The sequence below is a fragment of the Suillus clintonianus genome (genome assembly GCF_016758775.1).
Source record: "Suillus clintonianus strain FC179 chromosome Unknown DEU56scaffold_42, whole genome shotgun sequence".
Taxonomy (NCBI): Eukaryota; Fungi; Basidiomycota; class Agaricomycetes; order Boletales; family Suillaceae; genus Suillus; species Suillus clintonianus.
The window spans coordinates 56,283-75,243 of NW_024539266.1; the positions used below are offsets into that span (position 1 = coordinate 56,283).

The window sequence follows — 18,961 nt, forward strand, 5'->3', positions numbered from 1 at the left end:
ACATAAGCAGAAAATCGGGAACTGTGGTGCGGTAACAATATTAATGTCAGTATTTATCCCTGATCTTTCAGATACGCAGTGTCATAATTTATCATCTCTGGATCCAGTCTGCAAAGCGGATACAATTGTTATTTACTAGAAATGGTCCACATATAGGTCAACCCAGAAGCATAACCAGCACAAAGGCGTTCACTAGTAGAAAAACCTCCGTCAGTAAACTCTCTCAAGTGTAAACTGTCCGCATACCCAATGAACTTAAGCGCAGTAACAGATCCCAAAGCAATATTAGATGCTCCCTCCCCAGAATCCATCCGACGAACTTCAACAAACTCCCATTGCGCTTGCATCCCGGCTGAAGTCCCGTCTGCGTTCCATGTCCATAGTGTGATTGAACCATCATTGTGGCCCGTGGCAAGGATATCCAAATGCGAGTATTCACGTTCATGGAACGCGAGAGACGTAATTGGCGCGCGCACAGTGTTGAGTCTGGTAATTGGTTTCGCGTTGATTGTGTGCAGCATTAAATGGGAAGCGGAACAAGTGGCGATGTATCCCTATCAACTTGTCAGTTGGGTCAGGTTCCTGAATAGACTACGTACCGTAGACTCGTTGATGGCAGATAGATATACTTCTGCTCTCAGGTTTTCATTGCAATGCCAGATTGAATGCCGGTAAGACCCTCTATTCAAGTCCCAAATGATGGCACTCCCGTCCTCGCTGCCACTAACAATAACGGACCATGTACGCGATGTTGCAATACACGCCACACGTTGACTATGTCCTCTGAGGAGGTGCGTCATCGACAGTGTTGAAGATCCATGCTTGCGATACCGTCCTGACGCTCCAACAAACCCCGCAGGCGCCGCTTGACCTTGATTGACGCGCCAAACACGCACGATGTTATCACCAGAACCCGTTACTAAAGTGTCCTGGTCTGCAAAGGCAGCACACAAGGGTGCTACCTGCTCAATGGTTTGTGTAACCTGCGGGGACCACATTAGTTTAGACCATTCTCGTCAACAAAAAACATTGAGTACTCTTCCGTGGGATACCAACCGCAGTGAGCGATCGCTCGCATCCTGACTCCATTCGACTTGTTCATGACCAGGCGAAAGGAGATCGATCACTCCACAAGGCAATGGACGCACACCATGATCTTTTCCATCAGACAGGTCGACGGAAATATTCGACACAGCACTATTCAGCACGACTGCGTCAAACAGTTAAAACTTTTGAGTCGATATCGAAATAAAGAAAACTTGCCCTTGAAAGGCTGTGGATCTCTTGCTAACGCAAGTGCGTCCTCGGGCACACCACAAACTGCAGTGACAGGAAGGCTCAGGAGCCCTTGAAGATTTCGTGGTGGATGTGGCAAGGTGAAAAGCTTCTTGGGGGTCTGCCCGACTGTAATGCGACTATGTGACTCTGCTTCAGGTGACTGGGATCAACGCACAATTATGGATGATTCCAACAGTAGCTTGTCGCTCAAGATCATCGGTAATCTTGTCCAGATCTGTACATGCCTGTCAATCGGGAGTAATTTCCGGCAGATAAACCTACCAATTGCGCCTTCGTAACTGAGAGGGTGAAAAACGTTCGCAGAATCCACGTCTCGTTGTTTGCATCCCCATATGAGGTCTATCCAAGCAGGAAGATTCTCGCTGACGTAGTGGCTCTCAAGGACCTATTTACGCGCCAAAATAGATCGTTAATCAAACATGTATCTTCCATCGTAAAACTTACACGGCGATGTATTACAGTAAACAGGAGCGGGTCTCCTTTCGCCCACGCGGGCAGTTTAACATTGTGAACCCGTTCTCCGGTAGTTTGAGAAATGCCGAAGTCAAGATTTGACGAATTCTCGAGGAATCTGAATCAGAACACGGTGTCTATTGTCAAATTGAACGGGATACAGAGCAATCGGAGGGCTTACTCTGGACAAGTAAAGAACTCGGGTATCAATTCACGCACATCCCCTCGGACGTCATGCGATGCCGAAGAATATGCTCTCCTTATATCGCTAAGGTATACATCCGAGTGATCACACGATGCCCCAGCATCCCGCTTGAAACTGAAGACTCACGTGAAAAGCCTATCGGGCAAATCCCAGTCTCCTCCCTGCGGGGATAAGTGAGTGTTTCTCCGCACCAAACGGAACATACCTGTAGCGTCTTGAACATATTGGTAAACGGCTGTATGCGAATATTGAAGTGGCAAACGATCATCGACCTGTGCTCGGCGTCAAGAAGAAGGATATGGGCAAATAAAAGACTTACGAGCTGAAGTGTGTTCCGTAGTGGAATGGTTTTTCGTCAACACTGCTCAGGTTAGAATAACGAGTTATCGCAGCCTCACGACGCTCAGCCGTTAAAGCTCCCATAGGCTTAGTGAGGCTGCACCATTGTGTTAACATGGAGTCTACGAACTCAGGAGTTATGCGAACGCACTCTCTAAACACATTAGGAGATGAAAGATCCAGCACCTCTGAAACGTAATCATTGAGAACCCAAGCTAAAAGTCGCCATGAGTTTCCTTGTGAAAAAGGAGTTGACAATCACTGACGGAAAACAGGGTATTGAGTTGCATCGTTTGGGGTACGTCCTGACAGTTGATTGAGAATGCTCAAATATCCAAACTAGCTCAAAGTAAGTATTGGAATAAGAGATGGGGACATCACACACATTGCTTAGCTCTCTATTCTGCCACTGCTGTTGCGCCATTTGGAGTTCTTTCTCCACTGCACTGGTGGATGATCTGCTTCTCAAAAGCGATTTGTGTAAAATAGATCCAGGTGTTGGGCTTGGGTCTAACACCCTCATTTTCAAGGCTATCGATGAGAGCAACTGGGAAGCCGTTTGGCGACGTGATCTATCAAGGAAAATAACCAGCAGTGTGCGACTATCTTTGAAGAAGATCTCGAGCCTGACCGGGTTAGTAAAGTGACATGTGGTGAGTGACAGATCTCACCCTACGTCCCGGAAAAGGAACATCCTATCAGAGAACCCTGATACTTGTTCCAGTGACCTGTCACAGAAGATATTCAGTGTCGCTAAAGCTAGAACAGACAAGCATTGTCTACCATCGTTGAGCCCGCTGCAAGTTCCGAACGTCTACCGCACTTCCGGATATAAGGAACAATCCTTCTGGCGCATCACCTGCGTCAATAACTTCACCATCACCGTTCTCTACGAGACCCTCCAACATATACACGTGAGTACGCCCGAAGATCAACATGCCAACTGGGAATCGACAACTGAGACAGCCAGTGAGCATAGAAGCAATTTAACTGCTTACGAAAAGAGTCAACGCCGGCTATTCGGCAGACAGTGCTAACAGCCTCAATGACATCTCCAGGCTCGAGTTGGTACCTCACTCTCCTGAGTTTGTCCTCAGTAAGCTCTTCAGTGAGCTGATGATCGCCTGGAAACAATGTTAGTCAAAGTTGATAAAACGTCGAAAGTAACGAAGAACCATCTTCGTCTGTCCAGGATGGAACGACCACGGTATTCGGAGAAGCAAGCTCTGACTGGGACGGCGACGACATATCGAAAGCTGATGAAACTTCCTCGTGGTTCGACTCCTGCACAAGCAACTCCAGGATGTTTTCCATCTTTTTCCTGGTCGATGTCATTGGTTTTGCCTTTGACATCAAGAAGCTCACTGACCTAACTCTGTGCGGTCCTTCAGTCTCGTCCAATTTCCACACGCGTTTCCGAGCTGTATGGGGCCAGATATCGCGTTCGGTTGTTGATGCAGACACACTTTCTTCGAAAGATGTGATTCTACGTCGCTTTTCTTGCCTATATCAACAGTCAGTATATCCAAGGGTGCTATAACATGGACATTTAGGCACAAGTCTAATAAAGTCTGCCTGAAACGTTTGCGCTCCGAACCAAGAATCGTCTTTCGCCATTCTTCAAGACGTGCAGACGCTTTACGGACCGTGTCTGCTTGAACAAGACCGAGTCGTGACACAGACGTGTCCACAGGATCAGTTCGTCCTTTTGGCTGAGTGTCAGGGCGAACAATATCAAGTATCTGTGCAGACAATATGAGAGGTGTTATCATATGGCAAACGGGTGGAATACCTGTTGTTTTTGAGACGTAGAGATGTGCTTGTCCATCGCTACAAGTAATCCGAAGTGCGTTAGCTTGTCAGATATTTTGGCATCTAGGGCCCCGGGAGGCTGCCTCGTAGGAGAGAATATATTGAGACCGTCAAGAAGTAGCTGGACAGTGCTCTGGGACCTGAAGACGCGACGGAACGATGAGCTTGACTCGTGAAGCTTTGCCAAGTCATCGAGAATCCAGATGATCGCATCTTTTGAGGGAGCTGTACGAAGAGTGAAATGGAACATCGACGCAGTAGACAGATTGCCCACCTTCACCTGGTTCAGCATTATTGTTCCCGGCTGACAGTCCTTGATACAACGCAAAGAGAAATACGGATACCATCTGAGGGGATCCTGAGTCATTGCTAGAATTGCCCCCAGGGCGCCCAGGCAGGATGTCTAAAGCTGCATCATGTACATTTCGATCCCAGACTGGAGGTAACACAGTCTTTAGAATATCCCAACCACTAGCCAACTCGAAGTTTTTGCCAGATGATGAAGAGGCCTTAAGTCTGAGGCCGAGCATGCCAAGCACCTGGCAGGCAGTATGTGAGGATGGATGACTCCCAAGCAGCAGTAAACAAATTCGGTGCATAGGAAGCGTATCAGCAAGCTTAGAGTGAAGTGAAGGGATGCGCATCATGGAAACAAGCGCTTCAAGGACTTGATCGGCTTTATCTCTGGTACTAGACCGTAGCAAGTCTCCACGGGACATTGATGATCTAGGTGACGATGAATACGATGATCGAGATTCTGGGAACATTCAATTAGACGAAGAGGGTTTGAATATAAGATAGCCCACCTTCAGCAAGGGCGGCAGCTATGTAAGAAACAATTGGTTTGATAGCTTCCTCCGCTGTAAAAGACGATTGCGCAACAAGTACCAGCGCGTTGACAACAAGCGGTATAGACTCTTGTGGGTACCAAGTTGACTGGATGGCGAACAACAACTTGCGTACGATGCCTAGCTTCGACAATCGCATCTTGATGTTGAACTTTCTATATCTGCTGGCACGCAACAGGAAGGCGAAATGTTCGAGATGAGCCCGTTGGATGTCGGCACTGGTTTTTGACCACAGCTCAAAGTCGAGTGCCACAGCTCTGTAAGCAATGGTGTTGACAACAGTGGATAAACTGATGAAGCGTCAGTGCCTTGCGTAATAAGACAGAAGGGAGGTATACTCTGGAGAGCGGAAATTTAAACCGAGGAATTCAAACAATATTTCAAAGCTGGTCATATTTATGAGATGACTCCGAGCTTTCAGCGTGCTTGCAAGAACATCATAACCATCTATACGAAAATCAACTACAGTCAAGATCTCGCATATTCTGTACTCACGTAAGCTTTCCATGTCATAAGAATTTTGCCAACTGTTGCGAAGACAGTCGGAAAAGACATTCAATGCTTTGGAAAGCTCATGCGGCGTTTGAGCAAGTGCTACTAGGCGCAGCAAGAGAGCCGCCCCGCCAATGCTCCACACAGCAAGGTCCAGCGGCTGACAGCATACCGTAAATACATCGCCTCGAGTTACAATTTGGTCCTTTTTATCGTGCGGTTGAGGTACGACACGAAATATAATCGATGAATCGCTAATGATCGAGTCTCCGCGAATGGCCTTCTTGAGTTGCGAATTCTCAGATAGTGCTGCGCCTTGAGCTATGATATGCATGTTCAAAGACGTCGACGCTTCGTACGTCAGGAACCTGATGAGAGTCTGATCTTGGAATGACTCGGAATATCGGGGGCCCAGGTGGTGTATAAACCTCGGAAAGTCGTCATCTACATGTATTGAAGAAATTAATGTTATTTGCTGGTAGAAAAAAACATACCGAGCGCGATCGAAAGCAAGTAGGCAGAAGCCACACACCAGCTAGATTCAACTGCGGCAACGTCATCTCCTACCATGAAAGTCGCAGGCGACGCCTCATCGAACTTTGGATATGACCATTGGAATGAGTCGCTTAAAACGCCATCAATGAACAAGCCTGCATCACGGACGGTCAAAAGATTGCAGGAGCATATCTAAGCCACGTACAAACAGAAGGATGTGATGATTTATGTGGATGATGCACAAGGGTGACGTGAGTCCATCGAGAAGTTGTCACTTTCGACTTTGGAAGCATTACAACTTTTTGAACTGCGCGTGATCGCAAGGCTAATGCCCCGTTGCTACCGACAGAGAGAGCCACGGCATCATTGGACCCAAAAGATATGCTGAACAACTTGTGTGGCTCCGAAGGCATCCTTTCGAGCCAAATCCAAGCCTGTCTACGATTTAGACACGATTTCGATCCCGCAGACCAGATAGCTCACCATGAATGTGAACCCATGGGCAGGGAGAGCCTTCATTTCTGTAGACGAAATTGCAAGTGCAGAACAACCTTTGAGTGAGAAGTGCTGTGGCCACCTCGACTTCGCACTTGAGCGCAGAAGTTCCAACATGTCTATATCCACAGATCCATCTTGCTTCCCAATGCACTGCAGTAAATCCCTCGAGTCCTGGGTACTAGCACCCATTTCGAAAAGATGGCGAAGAATCTTTGCTAGGATACGGTGCTCTTTATCGTCATCTCCTGCGCTACTCATATTAGCCTTCCACGATCTGAAAAGGTGCGGCAGGACATTTTGCGTGCTCAAGACGGCGAGGTTTCTATGCGTGCTGTGTGTCAAGTGTTCTAGAAGCCGGTAAACGATGAGCCTCAAGGCGGGGTCCGTGTTGATGGTTCGCAGAACGAAGCTCCAAAGAACACTGAATGCTCCGGGAAGGTTGATACTGGCTAGACCAGGTGCGAATTCCAGGAAGTGGATGTGCATCGCCTCGGTATCAGGTAAATTTGTTCGTAATGAGCTGAAAAATTCCACAAGGAAGAGATCACCAAAAGAAAGAGCTAACAAGCACCCGAGGGTCACATCCGCAGTCAACACATTGCAGACCAGCAGGTCCACAGCATCAGAAAGCGAAGAGTAGCCTATGAATTCCTTGGTTTTCGAGGTCACGATAGCATTATCATCAGGTGCCAAGAAACGCACCTCGAAGAACTTAAGATTCGCTGCATGTCCCTTCAAAGCCTCAGAGGCCAACGTGAACGCCAACTTGATACAAGTTATGACATCACGCGTCTGTTGGGATCCTCGTCGTCCGATCCTCGTTGACAGTGTAGAAAGCACGTGAACGAGTAAGAGAAATCCGTCTGAACTGCGAAACGCGTTTTTCGTTTCAGGTACTTCACGAACGAGGTCTGCAATCCGTTGCAGGAGCTGCAAGATGCGATTATGGGTGTCCCACAACATAGATTGACACAGGGCTCACAGTCGTCTTCGCGACTACTTTCTCTGTTACTTTCAGTTCCTCCACCATATCCCGCATGGATTGTTGCGCCGCATTTTCACTTCCGTTGCTGGAATCTGGGGTATTGCCGCTAGTGATATTAATTGCAGGCGCAGTGGGCGCGTGTTCCTCGTGACTTTGCCATGGTGCAAGAAGTGACCGAAACATCTCGACGGGAACTGTGTTCAAAGTCCCAATCAGTAGAACACAACCTAGAGAATCACGATGGGGGTATGTTGAATAGTGCAAGTACGTACATGCGAGAGCCGAATTTGCTGGGAAAATGACATTACGTCATATATATGCATGATCGATTCATCAAATACAAGTTTCGAGACGGACTCGAACCTATCGAATACTCATACACTATGTGATCTTATTTCCTTGCAAAGTCTAGGTAGCATAATTGCCTATTTCTGCCTGGTATATCAAACAGAAGCACACTGGAGAGACTCATCACCCCTGAATCCTCCTCGCATTGATGATATTGACAAACTCTGGCTTCAATGAAGCTCCTCCGACAAGGAAACCATCTACGTCGGGTTGAGTAGCTGGAACTGAGAGTCAGTATCTCCTTCTTGGTCTTCTGCCGTAGACGTACAAAGCTCTTGGCAGTTTGCAGCAGTAACACTGCCTCCATAGATAATCCTGGTATTCTCTGCTACAGCAGGGGACACTGCCTGAGAGAGGAATGCGCGGATGTTCAAGTGAGCCTCCTGTGCTTGAGCGGATGTGGCAACTTTGCCTGTGCCAATCGCCCACACGGGTTCGTATGCGATCACAACACAGCTGAAACGTTATCAATCAGCACGGCACAGCACGATTATACAAGTTCGCACCTCCAGTCGGTCACCTGCAAATGACTGACAGCGGCCTGCAACTGGTTCTGAACGACTTCTGTAGTCAGGCCTGCTTCACGCTCCTCAAGGGTTTCGCCGACGCAAAAGATGACCTTCAACGTCGCAGTCAAGGCAGCCACAGTCTTCTTGGCGACGATTTCAGACGTTTCATGGAAAATGGACCGGCGTTCAGAGTGGCCTGAAAGCATTTAACTGAGATCTATCAAGTTGATAAACCACTCACCTAGAATCACGTAGGGGATATTGGAGTCGACAAGTTGCGCAGGACTAATGATAATAGTTCAAGATTAAACCAACTCAGACGTTCTGTCAACTTACCTGATTTCACCAGTAAATGCTCCCGACTCTTTGTAGAAGCAGTTTTGAGCAGAGAGCTGTATTTCCTGTCGCACCGTCTGTTTAAGTGGGATGAGATAAAGCGACGGAGGCGCAACGACGATCTCTACAGTAGTCTGTGAGCTGAAGGTCTCGTAAATACAAAAAAAAATACGCGCCAGTCGTGCTGTCCAGATCAGCAGAGTTAAGGACACTGATGATAGAATCCAATTGACCCTGCGAGGTAGGGTTCATCTTGAAATTTCCACCGACGAAGAACTGGCGAGGCATATCGAATGGAAGTCGAGATATAAGGTGGAAAAGAGAAGATCAAGATTCAGAGACGACGGTGTCGAGCAGAGGAGAACAGCGGCGTTGGCAGTACGGGCTAGTCCATATCTAATCTTTATCGAGAGTCCGACGCTAAAGCCGATCATACGACGAGATCATACGATCAATAGATTTCGGATGAGTCACGGGATCACACTGTGACTCAGCCTTAAACCAGTACAACTTGAAGTACTACAACTTGTCTCCCACCATATCGCCTCAAACTTTCTAATCGAAGAAGATTCCTTCATCCGCAGAAATCTGTGTCAATAGAATAAACCCAAGGATTGACCAGATTCCAATCTAGTGCTGGTGCACCTATGCTCTTCCCTAATAACATTAGGTATCCTATAAGCACTAAACTTCTACATGGGCTTGGACTCGGAAACTTTCCAGTTATAAAGTTGGCATCCTCTGACGCGAGGTAGGAACAATACTTGCGATATCGTCTGGAGTACCCTCGTACCCAACTGCTGTCTGCACCTGATGCGACGAACTATGGGAATATATAACTCCGTACAGTCAATTCACGCCTTACTCGTTGAATCAAACCAGGATCACGCCACCGCCCAGCTACCCATCGCTCCCTTTGTTCTCTCATGGATCGCACTGAGGGTGAGTTCGGACATTTGGAATCACAAAATCACATTACTGCGCATGCCATTCTGTCTGGATGGGGCACTGGCCATGTTACATAGGCTCGTCCAAATAGATGTATGTTCATAGGGACTCCACTCGAAGATTCTTAGACTTGGTTCCATTTGGCTAGCACTGGGGACATGGGCAAACAACGCCACTTGCCAATACTCGAAGCGGAGGGAAATACTGGAGTTAATATTGTAATCACATCATAGGATCTGCGAGAAGTAAGAACATAATCATTTACTTGGCCTTCTCAGTTCATGCTGATTCCTCCATCGACAGAAATCTGGGAAGAAAATCAGATTAGCTGTGTGCAACGGACCAACTTGACCTACACATTGACCTGGAAAAATTATATGGTACGTGAGCAAAAGACAGGCTCAATGAAGCTATGAGTTTACCGGTAATGAAGTGCGCTTCCTTCGATGCGAGGTAGCTTACAATGCTAGCTATATCTTCGGGCTGTCCCGCGTGCTTGATAGGAACATTCTCAAGTAACTTATCGAGGTTGTGAGGAAAGCAGGTATTCATATCTGGCTATACTTACCGCTACCACCCACTTCCTTGAGACAGGATCGTCGAAAATTTTTGCCAAATCCACGTTCCCAGACTCATCCATCATACTCTCGGCTGGCTAGGAATCAGCTACGAAAGCGGAAATTGGTTCAAACTTACCCATTGGAGTCTCTATCCCGCCAGGAGCATATGCATTTACAGTAATACCATGTTGGCCAAGCTCAAGAGCTGTCAAGCGGCCTTTATCAAAGGCTGCCCATGCGAGTATCTTAACATTTACCTGCAACTTGAGTAAGCCCTCGAATTGCAAATTTGCTCGCTCCATACGAGGAATTGTAGGGAAAGCCTGTCCAGTTGTCTGGATAAAAATACTCGTGCAAACTCATATTCATGACGCACCGATTTTGCCCCCGAGCGAGCTCGCACCAATGATTCGACCACCACGACCCTGTTCAATCATCTGCATGGCAGCATACTTGTAGCACAGAAAAGTTCCACGGGCGTTTACTGAGAAAATCCGGTCCCATGTCTCAACAGTTGCTAGTGGATGACGTTGAGAAATCGTCAATTGTCGACTCGGCTGAAATCGTACTTGATAGAAGCGAGGCAAACGTCAGTACTCCGGCATTAGCAACCATCTGCACACATTAATATTCAGTGAACACACGTATTGAGCAGTGAGATGAGAAGGGTGACTAACGACGTCCAATCCACCAAGCTTGGTAACAGCATTGTCGACCATCTCTTTGACTTCTCTGTCGACCCTCACGTCAGCGGGAATGACGCAGACTCGTCTCCCTAAACTTTTAATTTCAGTCGCTACCAAATCCAACTTAGCATCCTTGTTGGGTAAGTCGTTGAGAGCGACGTCGAAACCATCCCGTGCAAGCCGCAGGGCGATGCCACGGCCTATTCCCTGCGCAGACCCAGTTATCAATGCGATGCCTTTTGGGATAGACATGAACGTAACATGCCCGCCTTCGCGCACCTGTGTCTTATAAGAAGGTTATTATCAACAATCACGCACTGGTTTTGTTTGATTTCTTATGCCGCTCTAGGCTAGCCACGTACTCCATGGGAATTGAACGCGTCAGATTCCGGTAATGGGGTTTACCATAAGATGAGAGCCGAGTGCTGGGCGCTAAGAAATCAGTCCCAAAAGAAGAATCATAAATTACTGAAATGTATGATGCGAGAGATCCGAGTTGACATTGTTCATTCCGGCTGCTACCTGCTCCGCCGGAGTCACTCGAACAGCTGGGTACCCTTGAGGAAAGGAGGCGGCCTAGTGACCTCTAGGGCTAGAATGTGAGATTGCAATTGACGACTAGAAGATCATGGAGGCATCCAGAGAAAAAGGCATATGTCTTCGAAATCGGGACTATCCCCTATTGTGCTAATACAGAAGGAACAGCTGTCTTCTTGCTTTTATGGCCCGCCTACGAGAGACTAGCCACAAAGTCAGGGAATGTAAAACCCCGAGTTCGACGTCTGACTCACCGATGTGGCCTACTAGGGCCCTGAAAGGACAATGATTCAATCCCATGCATTTTAATTCACGTTGACGAGCGGCTGCAAGCAACCTTGAAGTTGGAACCATTGTAACGACGCGGTATCCGCTTTGTATCGCATAAGTCATTCATCCTCCTTCATACTCGATGACGGAAAAACATTTGTCCCGAACTCCGTGGCAACAGAAGCAATACCTACACTGCGGGAATCATATTACAAAAACGAACCCAATGATTGTCATCCTTCGATGGCGTGTGTATAAGTTTCAATTTTAAGTGAGTAACATGGCTGTAGAATCCGAGAAGTCCATCAGACCAAGTAGTAATAGTGAGAAGACGTAGGAAGACGTACCACTGAATCTAGTAATTTGCAAAGTCGTGGGCGGTTGGCACCTTCACGGCGGTAGGACATTAGAAGCTGCAAAAATCACAGTGAGCCGGATAGAGCCGGACGGGAGGAGTCGGACATCCTCTGGCGTTCGCCGAGGAGGAAAGCCACAACGTCAACCCTTCTGACTCAATGACTCAGGGTCCTTGCAGGGTCCGGCAGGAAAGTTCAGGCCAGTCAAAATTCCTGCACAGATATCAACACCCTGCAGTACGACACCACAGGGCACTTACCTTCGCCGCATCGGCTTGCCTGCATCGCTGTTGTCATCACTCTGACAGATCGTGAGCGAGACAACAACACCGCAGACAATGCAATCAACCACAAGTCCGATCGACGGAACTCTTAAAAATTGGCAGCCGTAGAGTCGCAGTCGATGTCATGATGTTGGCAGACAGGATCTGGGCAAACGCGGACTCAGGTATGATCAGTCTGAGATCAACGAACGAAAGTCAAATTGATGTGGGGCTGGTACTAACATTAGCTCTGGAGAAGGCATACCAGCGTCAACTCTTTTACCGGTACAATCCGTAATTTGTCTGCGAATCTCCATCGGCGCTTATAACTTCCCCCTAGGAATTGGCGCCAGTTAATTCCACTTCGCGAAATTTAGCGAGGTCTGGTGATTCCGGCGACTCTCTGCGTAACTTCATGTTGTTCTTTGTTCTCTGCCACCAGCACAGAATCGGGTCTATGAGATCAAACCTAAAGCCGTCCGACCCTGGTCTTCGCACATGTCGCAACCTGGTGTTCTTCGATCCGAACTGAGGCATGATTATAAATTTTCAAGTCCCACAGACTGACGGCGCTCACATACAGTGTCTTAGCTTCAAGCATATTAGTGTCAGCCTTTTTTTGGCTGTGTAACCCGCGAACCTCCATCGGTGCTCGCCCCAATTCGTTCCCTATGAACCGGCACCAGCTAATTTCAGCTCGTGAAATTCAGTGGTTCCAGTGCTCGTATCGCATAACAACTTCAAGTTGTTTTTATTCATTCTCTGACTTGTTTCTCCACTAATATGATGTTCTTAATCGGATTTTTGAGAGTAACATTACTATCCTCGCCGACATCCGTTTGTCCTGAATTTCGCGCTGATAGCGTCGGTCAATGGACAGGCTGACGTCGCACATTTCAGCTGAAGCCCATTGCATGAGTGAGATCGAGGTAGTTCTTTGTTCTTTGATCATATCTCATACGATGCTAAGTCTATTTTACAGGACTTCTGGTTATGATGATTTCTTCGTTCAAGATAGTTTCTTGGGGTGTTCATACTTACCCCTGTTTTTGGGTGGATTTGACACGATCTTCTCGATAGCACATAAAAGTCTGCTGGTTTTCCAGTATTGCCCCCACGTGATACAACCAAGGTCAGGACACTTCGAGTGAGACCATACCCGTGGAGTTCAACTCGTTTGATACAGAGCCTAAAGATGTTCAACAATTTTTTGCCCTCGGAGCTCCCTATATGGCTCCAGTCATCTGCGAGAACAATCCTCAATGGCACACTTTCGTGCACTATAATCCCGACAACCAGATTTCGCCAACTCTCCATGTCAGATGCAAACTCTCTCAACTACAACGGACCACAATATTACCATCGGACCGACAGCTTCCTCTACCTCCCCTGTTGCAGGTATTTGCCTGGAGCGACCTCGATCAGACAAGTGTGTCTCTGAATGCTTTCCTGAGCGATATTTTCGTAAATGTGCAGATACGCGTGTACTACTTTACAAACAAGTCCACAGCTTAGGCGGTCCTCTGGCGGCAATTAGACCGATGTGTGTAATGCAGTGGTTAAGGACAGTATCAGGCCTGTATGCACAAGCGCACGCAAATGGGACGGATCAGGGTTGGGTACCAGTCCGCAGCCCAGTCCGACGCTATTACCGAGTCGTACTGCACTTCCGTTAATGGTTGGGTACCACGCTCCTGTCCGAGTGAGATGGACTAGATTTTTCAATTGGGGTGTGGTTGAGAATCATGCCTGTACACACTTTGCTGACTAGTAGGATCCACGGATTTCTTGAGCGTAGTGCGGAATGTATTTTGTGTTGTGTGTACATGTACATATATAACTCATTTCTTTGTCTATAGATGAGGTGTGAATTCTAAATCCACCAGAACTGATTTACAGCAACCTCCCACGACTCCCCCTCGGTCACCAATCCATGATGGGGTATTGAATAAAGTTTTAGGACGATTTTTAGTCACGTCGTGCGAATCAGGGAGGCAGCCTCGTGTCCATTGAATGAACCCTTTGAAGCGTGGGCAGGGACAACTACTGCTGGAGTACAATCAAAATTATTACGACTTTGGATTCATATCACTTTCAGATTGCAGCTCAAATATTGCTCATGAGATTGCTGGCAGTAGGGGAAAAAATATTACTTCCCACGGTATATACAATCATGACTAGAGCCTTGAATCACACCGTGGGTGATAAGGGAGGATGATTGGCAAAGCAAGTGATATTGGCAACTAGCATGTGCACCTGGCCAAGCGTTATGACTGAGGGCGCTGGTTAAAAAAATACGATGTATTGACAACAGATGGGCCATGATTCAGATCCGGAGTATCTAGCTTTTAAGCTGAAAATTAAGTTCATTGGAGGAGGAAGAAATCGGGTTCAGTAGCATCACGTGCTCCGATCAACGTCGCCACCAAAGTTTCAGTCGATCAGTTCACTTAATGCCAGCTCACTAGGACGGTGGATATATCTCACAATCACTTAGTATAAAATGCACCTGTCGAGCTCATGGTCAAACTACCCAAACACACTAGCCCACGATGACAGTCGCACTCTTCAACCCCATCAAGGTGGGGCACATGGACCTCAGCCACCGCATCGTCCTCTCCCCCCTCACCCGTTGTCGCACCTATCCTAACCATGTCCCCGGACCCTACGCAGCCGCTTATTATTCCCAACGCGCATCCGTCCCCGGAACCCTCGTCATCACAGAGGCCACCTTCATCTCCCCGGCTGCTGGCGGGTGTGACTTCGTCCCTGGCATCTGTACGGAGGAACAAGTCGCAGGATGGAAGGAGGTCACAGATGCCGTACATGAGAAGGGGAGCTTTATCTTTTGTCAGTTATGGGCACTTGGGAGGGCAGCATATCCAGATGTCCTCGCCAAGGAGTGTGGTGCTCCGCTTGTCTCTGCCTCACCTATCCCACTCTCCAGAAGGCCTACACCTGTCCCGCACGCCCTCACAGAGCCGGAAATAAAGGAATTCATCGAAACTTATGTCACCGCCGCCAGGAACGCCGTCGCAGCAGGCTTCGATGGTGTTGAACTTCATGGCGCAAACGGATACCTTCCCGACCAGTTCTTGCAAGAGGTGAGTAATATCCGGGAGGACGGGTGGGGTGGAAGTATCGAGAAGAGAGCGAGGTTCATGATCGAGGTTGTGGATGCTCTGGTGAAAGAGCTTGGGGCTGAGAGGGTCAGCCTGAGGCTGAGTCCATGGAGTCCGTTTCAAGGTGCATGCTTTTTCCGTCCCTATTTCGCGCTGGACTCACCCTTATTAGACATGGGTCTCCCCGACCCTAAGCCACAATTCTCTTACCTCGTAAGCCAGCTTCGGAAGTACGACCTCGCCTACCTCCATGTCTGCGAGCCAGGCATCGGTGGGATTGTGGATGCGGATATACCACCGGACAGTGACATCGATTTCTTGCGCGAGATATGGTGCGAGGAGGGCAAGAACCGAGTGTTTATCAGTGCAGGTGGGCACACACGACAGACCGCAATCGACACCGCGCAGGAGAAGGGGGGTTTGGTGGCGTTTGGAAGGTTGTTTATCCCGAACGTGAGTCCTTTGAGCTTGTTCCATTCTTGTGAAGATCCGTGTTCGTTCTTCTTCAAGTTGTACATTTTCCTTGCGTGTGTGCTGTCTTGCTGACATCTACCTCCTCTTGCGTCTGATTCTGTCCTCGTATCCTAAACCTTCCAACAGCCTGACCTCCCGATCCGCATCAAGTACGATCTCCCGCTGGAAAAACCCGATCATGCAACATTCTACATGGTCGGTGATCTCACACCCAAAGGATACAGCGACTTTCCAGTCACAGACGCGCGCATAGATGAGAAGTTGTGAAGGAGGATAGTACTACCATGTTAGAGGGGGTGAGGGTCTCCGAACCACCGCAATAGCCAAGTTCGGGGTGTATGTTGCAGGGAGATAAATACCCTAAAATAGATGCAACCTCAGACCTGAGCGCTGACACAGATTGCGAATAGAAGAATGGAGGATACAACACCATGTGTCTTGTGCTTGGTCCTCGCTTGCAGTGGCGATACGTTTTACCCACGAACAGTCACTGGCACTCTCTGGGGAAGCATGCGTCTGGTATGAGCGCGGAATCCTGTCATCAAACCCCAGGCCTAATGCGACTGGTACACGGTTGATCAGACTGACCTTGTCTCCATTGCAAGAGTAGATGCGTCCCAGAACTTTTTGGTTGTTCGGTACGCTACAGCCCCTGTCCTATCTGGCACTGACTATTTTGTCCCAAGATCACTCACAATATCGATAAGCTCTTCTCCTCATCTCCGTGTTCAAGTATATATTCATACCACCATTTCTCCGTCTCCACGTCAGTTGAACATTGCTGATATTTCATCTTTACCTCGCAAGTGATTGCTGGGATGTGCTATCAGCAGCAGATTTGCATCACAATCTCGCAATGGTCGAACAAAGTTTTCACGGCCGCTATGCCCAGTGTGTTATTCCGCACTGCTATCATGCATCCTTTCACGACCTCATGCTGTCAGCTCTAGTTCGGCCTCATCAAACAGTTCGACCGTCCAGCCAGGTTCTGAGGAGCCACGAAAGCACTCGCGACTGCAGAGCATACCAGTAGCGGACTCAATATGTTTCGTGGCTTGAAGTTTATAACCTCGCGCTACCATCGGATACCTCGTCATCCAGCCAAGGAAAGTCACAAACATGTCTTTGCATAGTACATCGCGACCGTGAGCTAATCAGTAGTACAAGCATTCTCCGACTGAGACGAGTTAAAGCAACAGAAACTACCAGTAGGTATCCTTGCATTCCAAGACATCTTATTACGCCGGCACGAACTTCCAGTACTTCCTCGTGGAGCCCTCAACGCCCGGGTGAGGGGCTGGAGCAGCAATGACCTGGAGTAATATCGGTCATACATCGATCAAAGGTCACTGATGAAAAACAAACCGGGGTCCAGTTTCCGCCATCTGGGAGTTGGCCCACCAAGTTGATGTCTTGCTCATGGATGCTGCGGGACGAATCAATTCTCGGTGCCGTTGGAACCGAAGATCATACTCACGTAAAGTTTTCACCGTCCTCCGAGGACAACTGGAGCACCTGAGGCTCGTCCCTGCCTACGACTAGGCCCTATCATTTGATGCTGTGAGTAATCTCGCATATCTCAACACCAGATAGACTCACGTTTTCAATGGTAATATACTTCCCTTTGTTCGTATCATAGAGGGTCGCAAGATGAGAAATCAAGTCCAGGACATCAACCTTGATCTACGGGCATTGATTAGCACGGAAAGCATGTCGCTGTTGCGGTGTGCGCGTACGGTATTGGGAACATCATGGCCTACAACCTCGGAGTTGTTGTCAGGTCCTGCCATGGCAGTATACCTTTCGCTGTACAACACGTTTTGGATCACGTAATTGCCGCTGGGGATCATGTTACTCATGATTGATTCTGCTGAGTATTGAGTGAGAGAGGATTGTTGAAGTTGGTTGGTTGGTGGGAACTAATGGCGGGACATGCTGCGACTTTTATACCTTGCTGAAAGCTCCATTAGGTTCCAGATGCCGAAGTCAGCATCGCGCTTCGTCCGAGTCTCAGTCCTGGGTGACGACTGACTTGGCTTCGGGAACATCGCACGCCGGATTCCACTGGAGCCTTCTTCATTACAGTTCGTCATGTGCTTCTATTAGTCGTTGGGCCGCCTCCTATTCATCTTTCTTTGACACTCCGATATCTCCACATGACTTGGCCGCTACGTTATGCAGAGAATACAAGTGAGGCAATCACCGAATCAGCCTATCAGGGGTGATGACGTCTTCCATGCAGGCTGTCATAGACCAGAGATCCTATAAGCAACTTGAGAACGATTTGGTATTTGTCAAGGTATTCTGTCCGCATCACCCCATTCATGTGTTTTGTGTCACATCAGACAGGGTCGCAATCACGTCCTACCGGTGGGGCATCTGAGTCATCGATCGGGGGGAAGCCACGACAGAGATAGCCCATCACGATTCGAACAATTGTTCTGTTGTAGATCAATAGCAGCCCGCGTGGTCACAGCAAGGAACGACTATATGTCCTACCGTCTTGCTAGGGGAGAAAGGCAGGACCGTCAAGACTCAGAGCACTCAGTCGCGTCAGATATCATGCGGCGAACGTGGTCCATGAGACCCACTCTTACACCATTGGCCATCCCCACCATTCTGATCTGAAAGTGCAATTGAGTTGGTCCTGTAAGGGGATGAGTAGTAGATTCTGACATCTTCCATGCAGGCTTAATCATAACTCCCGAGGTCGCGTCCGAGCAACAGCAAGAATTTACGGAAAAGGCACGGCGATCAACATGGAAGATTAATTTCTGACTTTCCTTTTGGGTGCCTGGTAAGGTCGCATTTTAGACTGTAGCCTATGGACAATACCGAAATTGAACCTTTTCATAAGTAAGGTAGTTGCAAAAATAGTCACATCCAAAACAAAAAGCCAGACAGGTCGGACTAAGTTAACTAACGGTCTGAACTGATGACTGTGACTGTGTTGAACGCTCAAAGTTGAAGAAGTTCGAAGGACGGTCGAGTTATAGATGAATGGTTTCACTCAGAAATCAAACCAATTAAATGCAATTAATTTGAGAGGGAGAGGTCGAGAATAGTACTACGCTCCCATGGGTTTCTGGCGTTTCGAAAACATCAAGTGGTTCATGTATCTACAAT

General features: G+C 48.1%; 5 protein-coding genes across 5 annotated transcripts; 1 reads left to right on the forward strand and 4 right to left on the reverse strand.

Moving 5' to 3' along the window:
• Window positions 1–76: 76 nt before the first annotated feature.
• DEU56DRAFT_888131 (uncharacterized protein) lies at window positions 77–7,711 on the reverse strand. The gene is made up of 31 exons (XM_041356237.1): window positions 7,424–7,711; window positions 7,144–7,371; window positions 6,427–7,092; window positions 6,149–6,377; window positions 5,943–6,098; window positions 5,452–5,892; window positions 5,295–5,403; window positions 4,915–5,246; window positions 4,383–4,865; window positions 4,089–4,333; window positions 3,854–4,038; window positions 3,666–3,800; window positions 3,472–3,617; window positions 3,295–3,420; window positions 3,080–3,239; window positions 2,968–3,024; window positions 2,682–2,922; window positions 2,563–2,635; window positions 2,448–2,511; window positions 2,277–2,393; window positions 2,163–2,229; window positions 2,084–2,118; window positions 1,934–2,020; window positions 1,744–1,870; window positions 1,561–1,684; window positions 1,454–1,513; window positions 1,264–1,404; window positions 1,038–1,210; window positions 600–983; window positions 247–554; window positions 77–192 (listed from the first exon to the last, which is right to left on the reverse strand). Exons 1-31 carry the CDS (start codon window positions 7,607–7,609, stop codon window positions 129–131), a joined length of 5,949 nt encoding a protein of 1,982 aa, XP_041207721.1. The 5' UTR covers window positions 7,610–7,711; the 3' UTR covers window positions 77–128.
• DEU56DRAFT_807477 (Triosephosphate isomerase) lies at window positions 7,712–9,039 on the reverse strand. Its single transcript, XM_041353396.1, has 6 exons — window positions 8,796–9,039; window positions 8,620–8,743; window positions 8,525–8,568; window positions 8,281–8,479; window positions 8,043–8,230; window positions 7,712–7,992 (listed from the first exon to the last, which is right to left on the reverse strand). The coding sequence occupies exons 1-6, from the start codon at window positions 8,905–8,907 to the stop codon at window positions 7,898–7,900; spliced, it is 762 nt and encodes a 253-aa protein (XP_041207722.1). The 5' UTR covers window positions 8,908–9,039; the 3' UTR covers window positions 7,712–7,897.
• Window positions 9,040–9,756: 717 nt separating this feature from the next.
• DEU56DRAFT_949196 (uncharacterized protein) lies at window positions 9,757–11,065 on the reverse strand (the record flags this gene model as incomplete). Its single annotated transcript, XM_041359096.1, has 9 exons — window positions 9,757–9,874; window positions 9,924–9,931; window positions 9,990–10,086; window positions 10,136–10,218; window positions 10,264–10,332; window positions 10,385–10,450; window positions 10,504–10,644; window positions 10,697–10,742; window positions 10,805–11,065. The coding sequence occupies 9 exons, from the start codon at window positions 11,063–11,065 to the stop codon at window positions 9,842–9,844; spliced, it is 804 nt and encodes a 267-aa protein (XP_041207723.1). The 3' UTR covers window positions 9,757–9,841.
• Window positions 11,066–14,690: 3,625 nt separating this feature from the next.
• On the forward strand, window positions 14,691–15,989 carry DEU56DRAFT_395802 (uncharacterized protein). Its single transcript, XM_041346013.1, has 2 exons — window positions 14,691–15,485; window positions 15,534–15,989. The coding sequence occupies exons 1-2, from the start codon at window positions 14,792–14,794 to the stop codon at window positions 15,905–15,907; spliced, it is 1,068 nt and encodes a 355-aa protein (XP_041207724.1). The 5' UTR covers window positions 14,691–14,791; the 3' UTR covers window positions 15,908–15,989.
• Window positions 15,990–17,073: 1,084 nt separating this feature from the next.
• Window positions 17,074–17,694, reverse strand: DEU56DRAFT_756664 (uncharacterized protein; the record flags this gene model as incomplete). The annotated part of the gene is made up of 5 exons (XM_041350053.1): window positions 17,074–17,148; window positions 17,201–17,261; window positions 17,313–17,380; window positions 17,435–17,518; window positions 17,572–17,694. The coding sequence occupies 5 exons, from the start codon at window positions 17,692–17,694 to the stop codon at window positions 17,074–17,076; spliced, it is 411 nt and encodes a 136-aa protein (XP_041207725.1).
• Window positions 17,695–18,961: the final 1,267 nt, after the last annotated feature.

Coding starts and splice junctions, on each gene's coding strand:
- DEU56DRAFT_888131 (XM_041356237.1), bottom strand. CDS start 7,609: ATGTTTCGGTCACTTCTTGCACCATGGCAAAGTCACGAGGAACACGCG. Junction 3,801..3,853: donor AGGCAGACTTTATTAGACTT/GTGCCTAAATGT, acceptor CTGTTGATATAG/GCAAGAAAAGCGACGTAGAA. Junction 1,685..1,743: donor TTACTGTAATACATCGCCGT/GTAAGTTTTACG, acceptor GCGCGTAAATAG/GTCCTTGAGAGCCACTACGT.
- DEU56DRAFT_807477 (XM_041353396.1), bottom strand. CDS start 8,907: ATGCCTCGCCAGTTCTTCGTCGGTGGAAATTTCAAGATGAACCCTACC. Junction 8,744..8,795: donor TGATCTGGACAGCACGACTG/GCGCGTATTTTT, acceptor AGACTACTGTAG/AGATCGTCGTTGCGCCTCCG. Junction 7,993..8,042: donor TGCAAACTGCCAAGAGCTTT/GTACGTCTACGG, acceptor TCTCAGTTCCAG/CTACTCAACCCGACGTAGAT.
- DEU56DRAFT_395802 (XM_041346013.1), top strand. CDS start 14,792: ATGACAGTCGCACTCTTCAACCCCATCAAGGTGGGGCACATGGACCTC. Junction 15,486..15,533: donor TCCATGGAGTCCGTTTCAAG/GTGCATGCTTTT, acceptor CACCCTTATTAG/ACATGGGTCTCCCCGACCCT.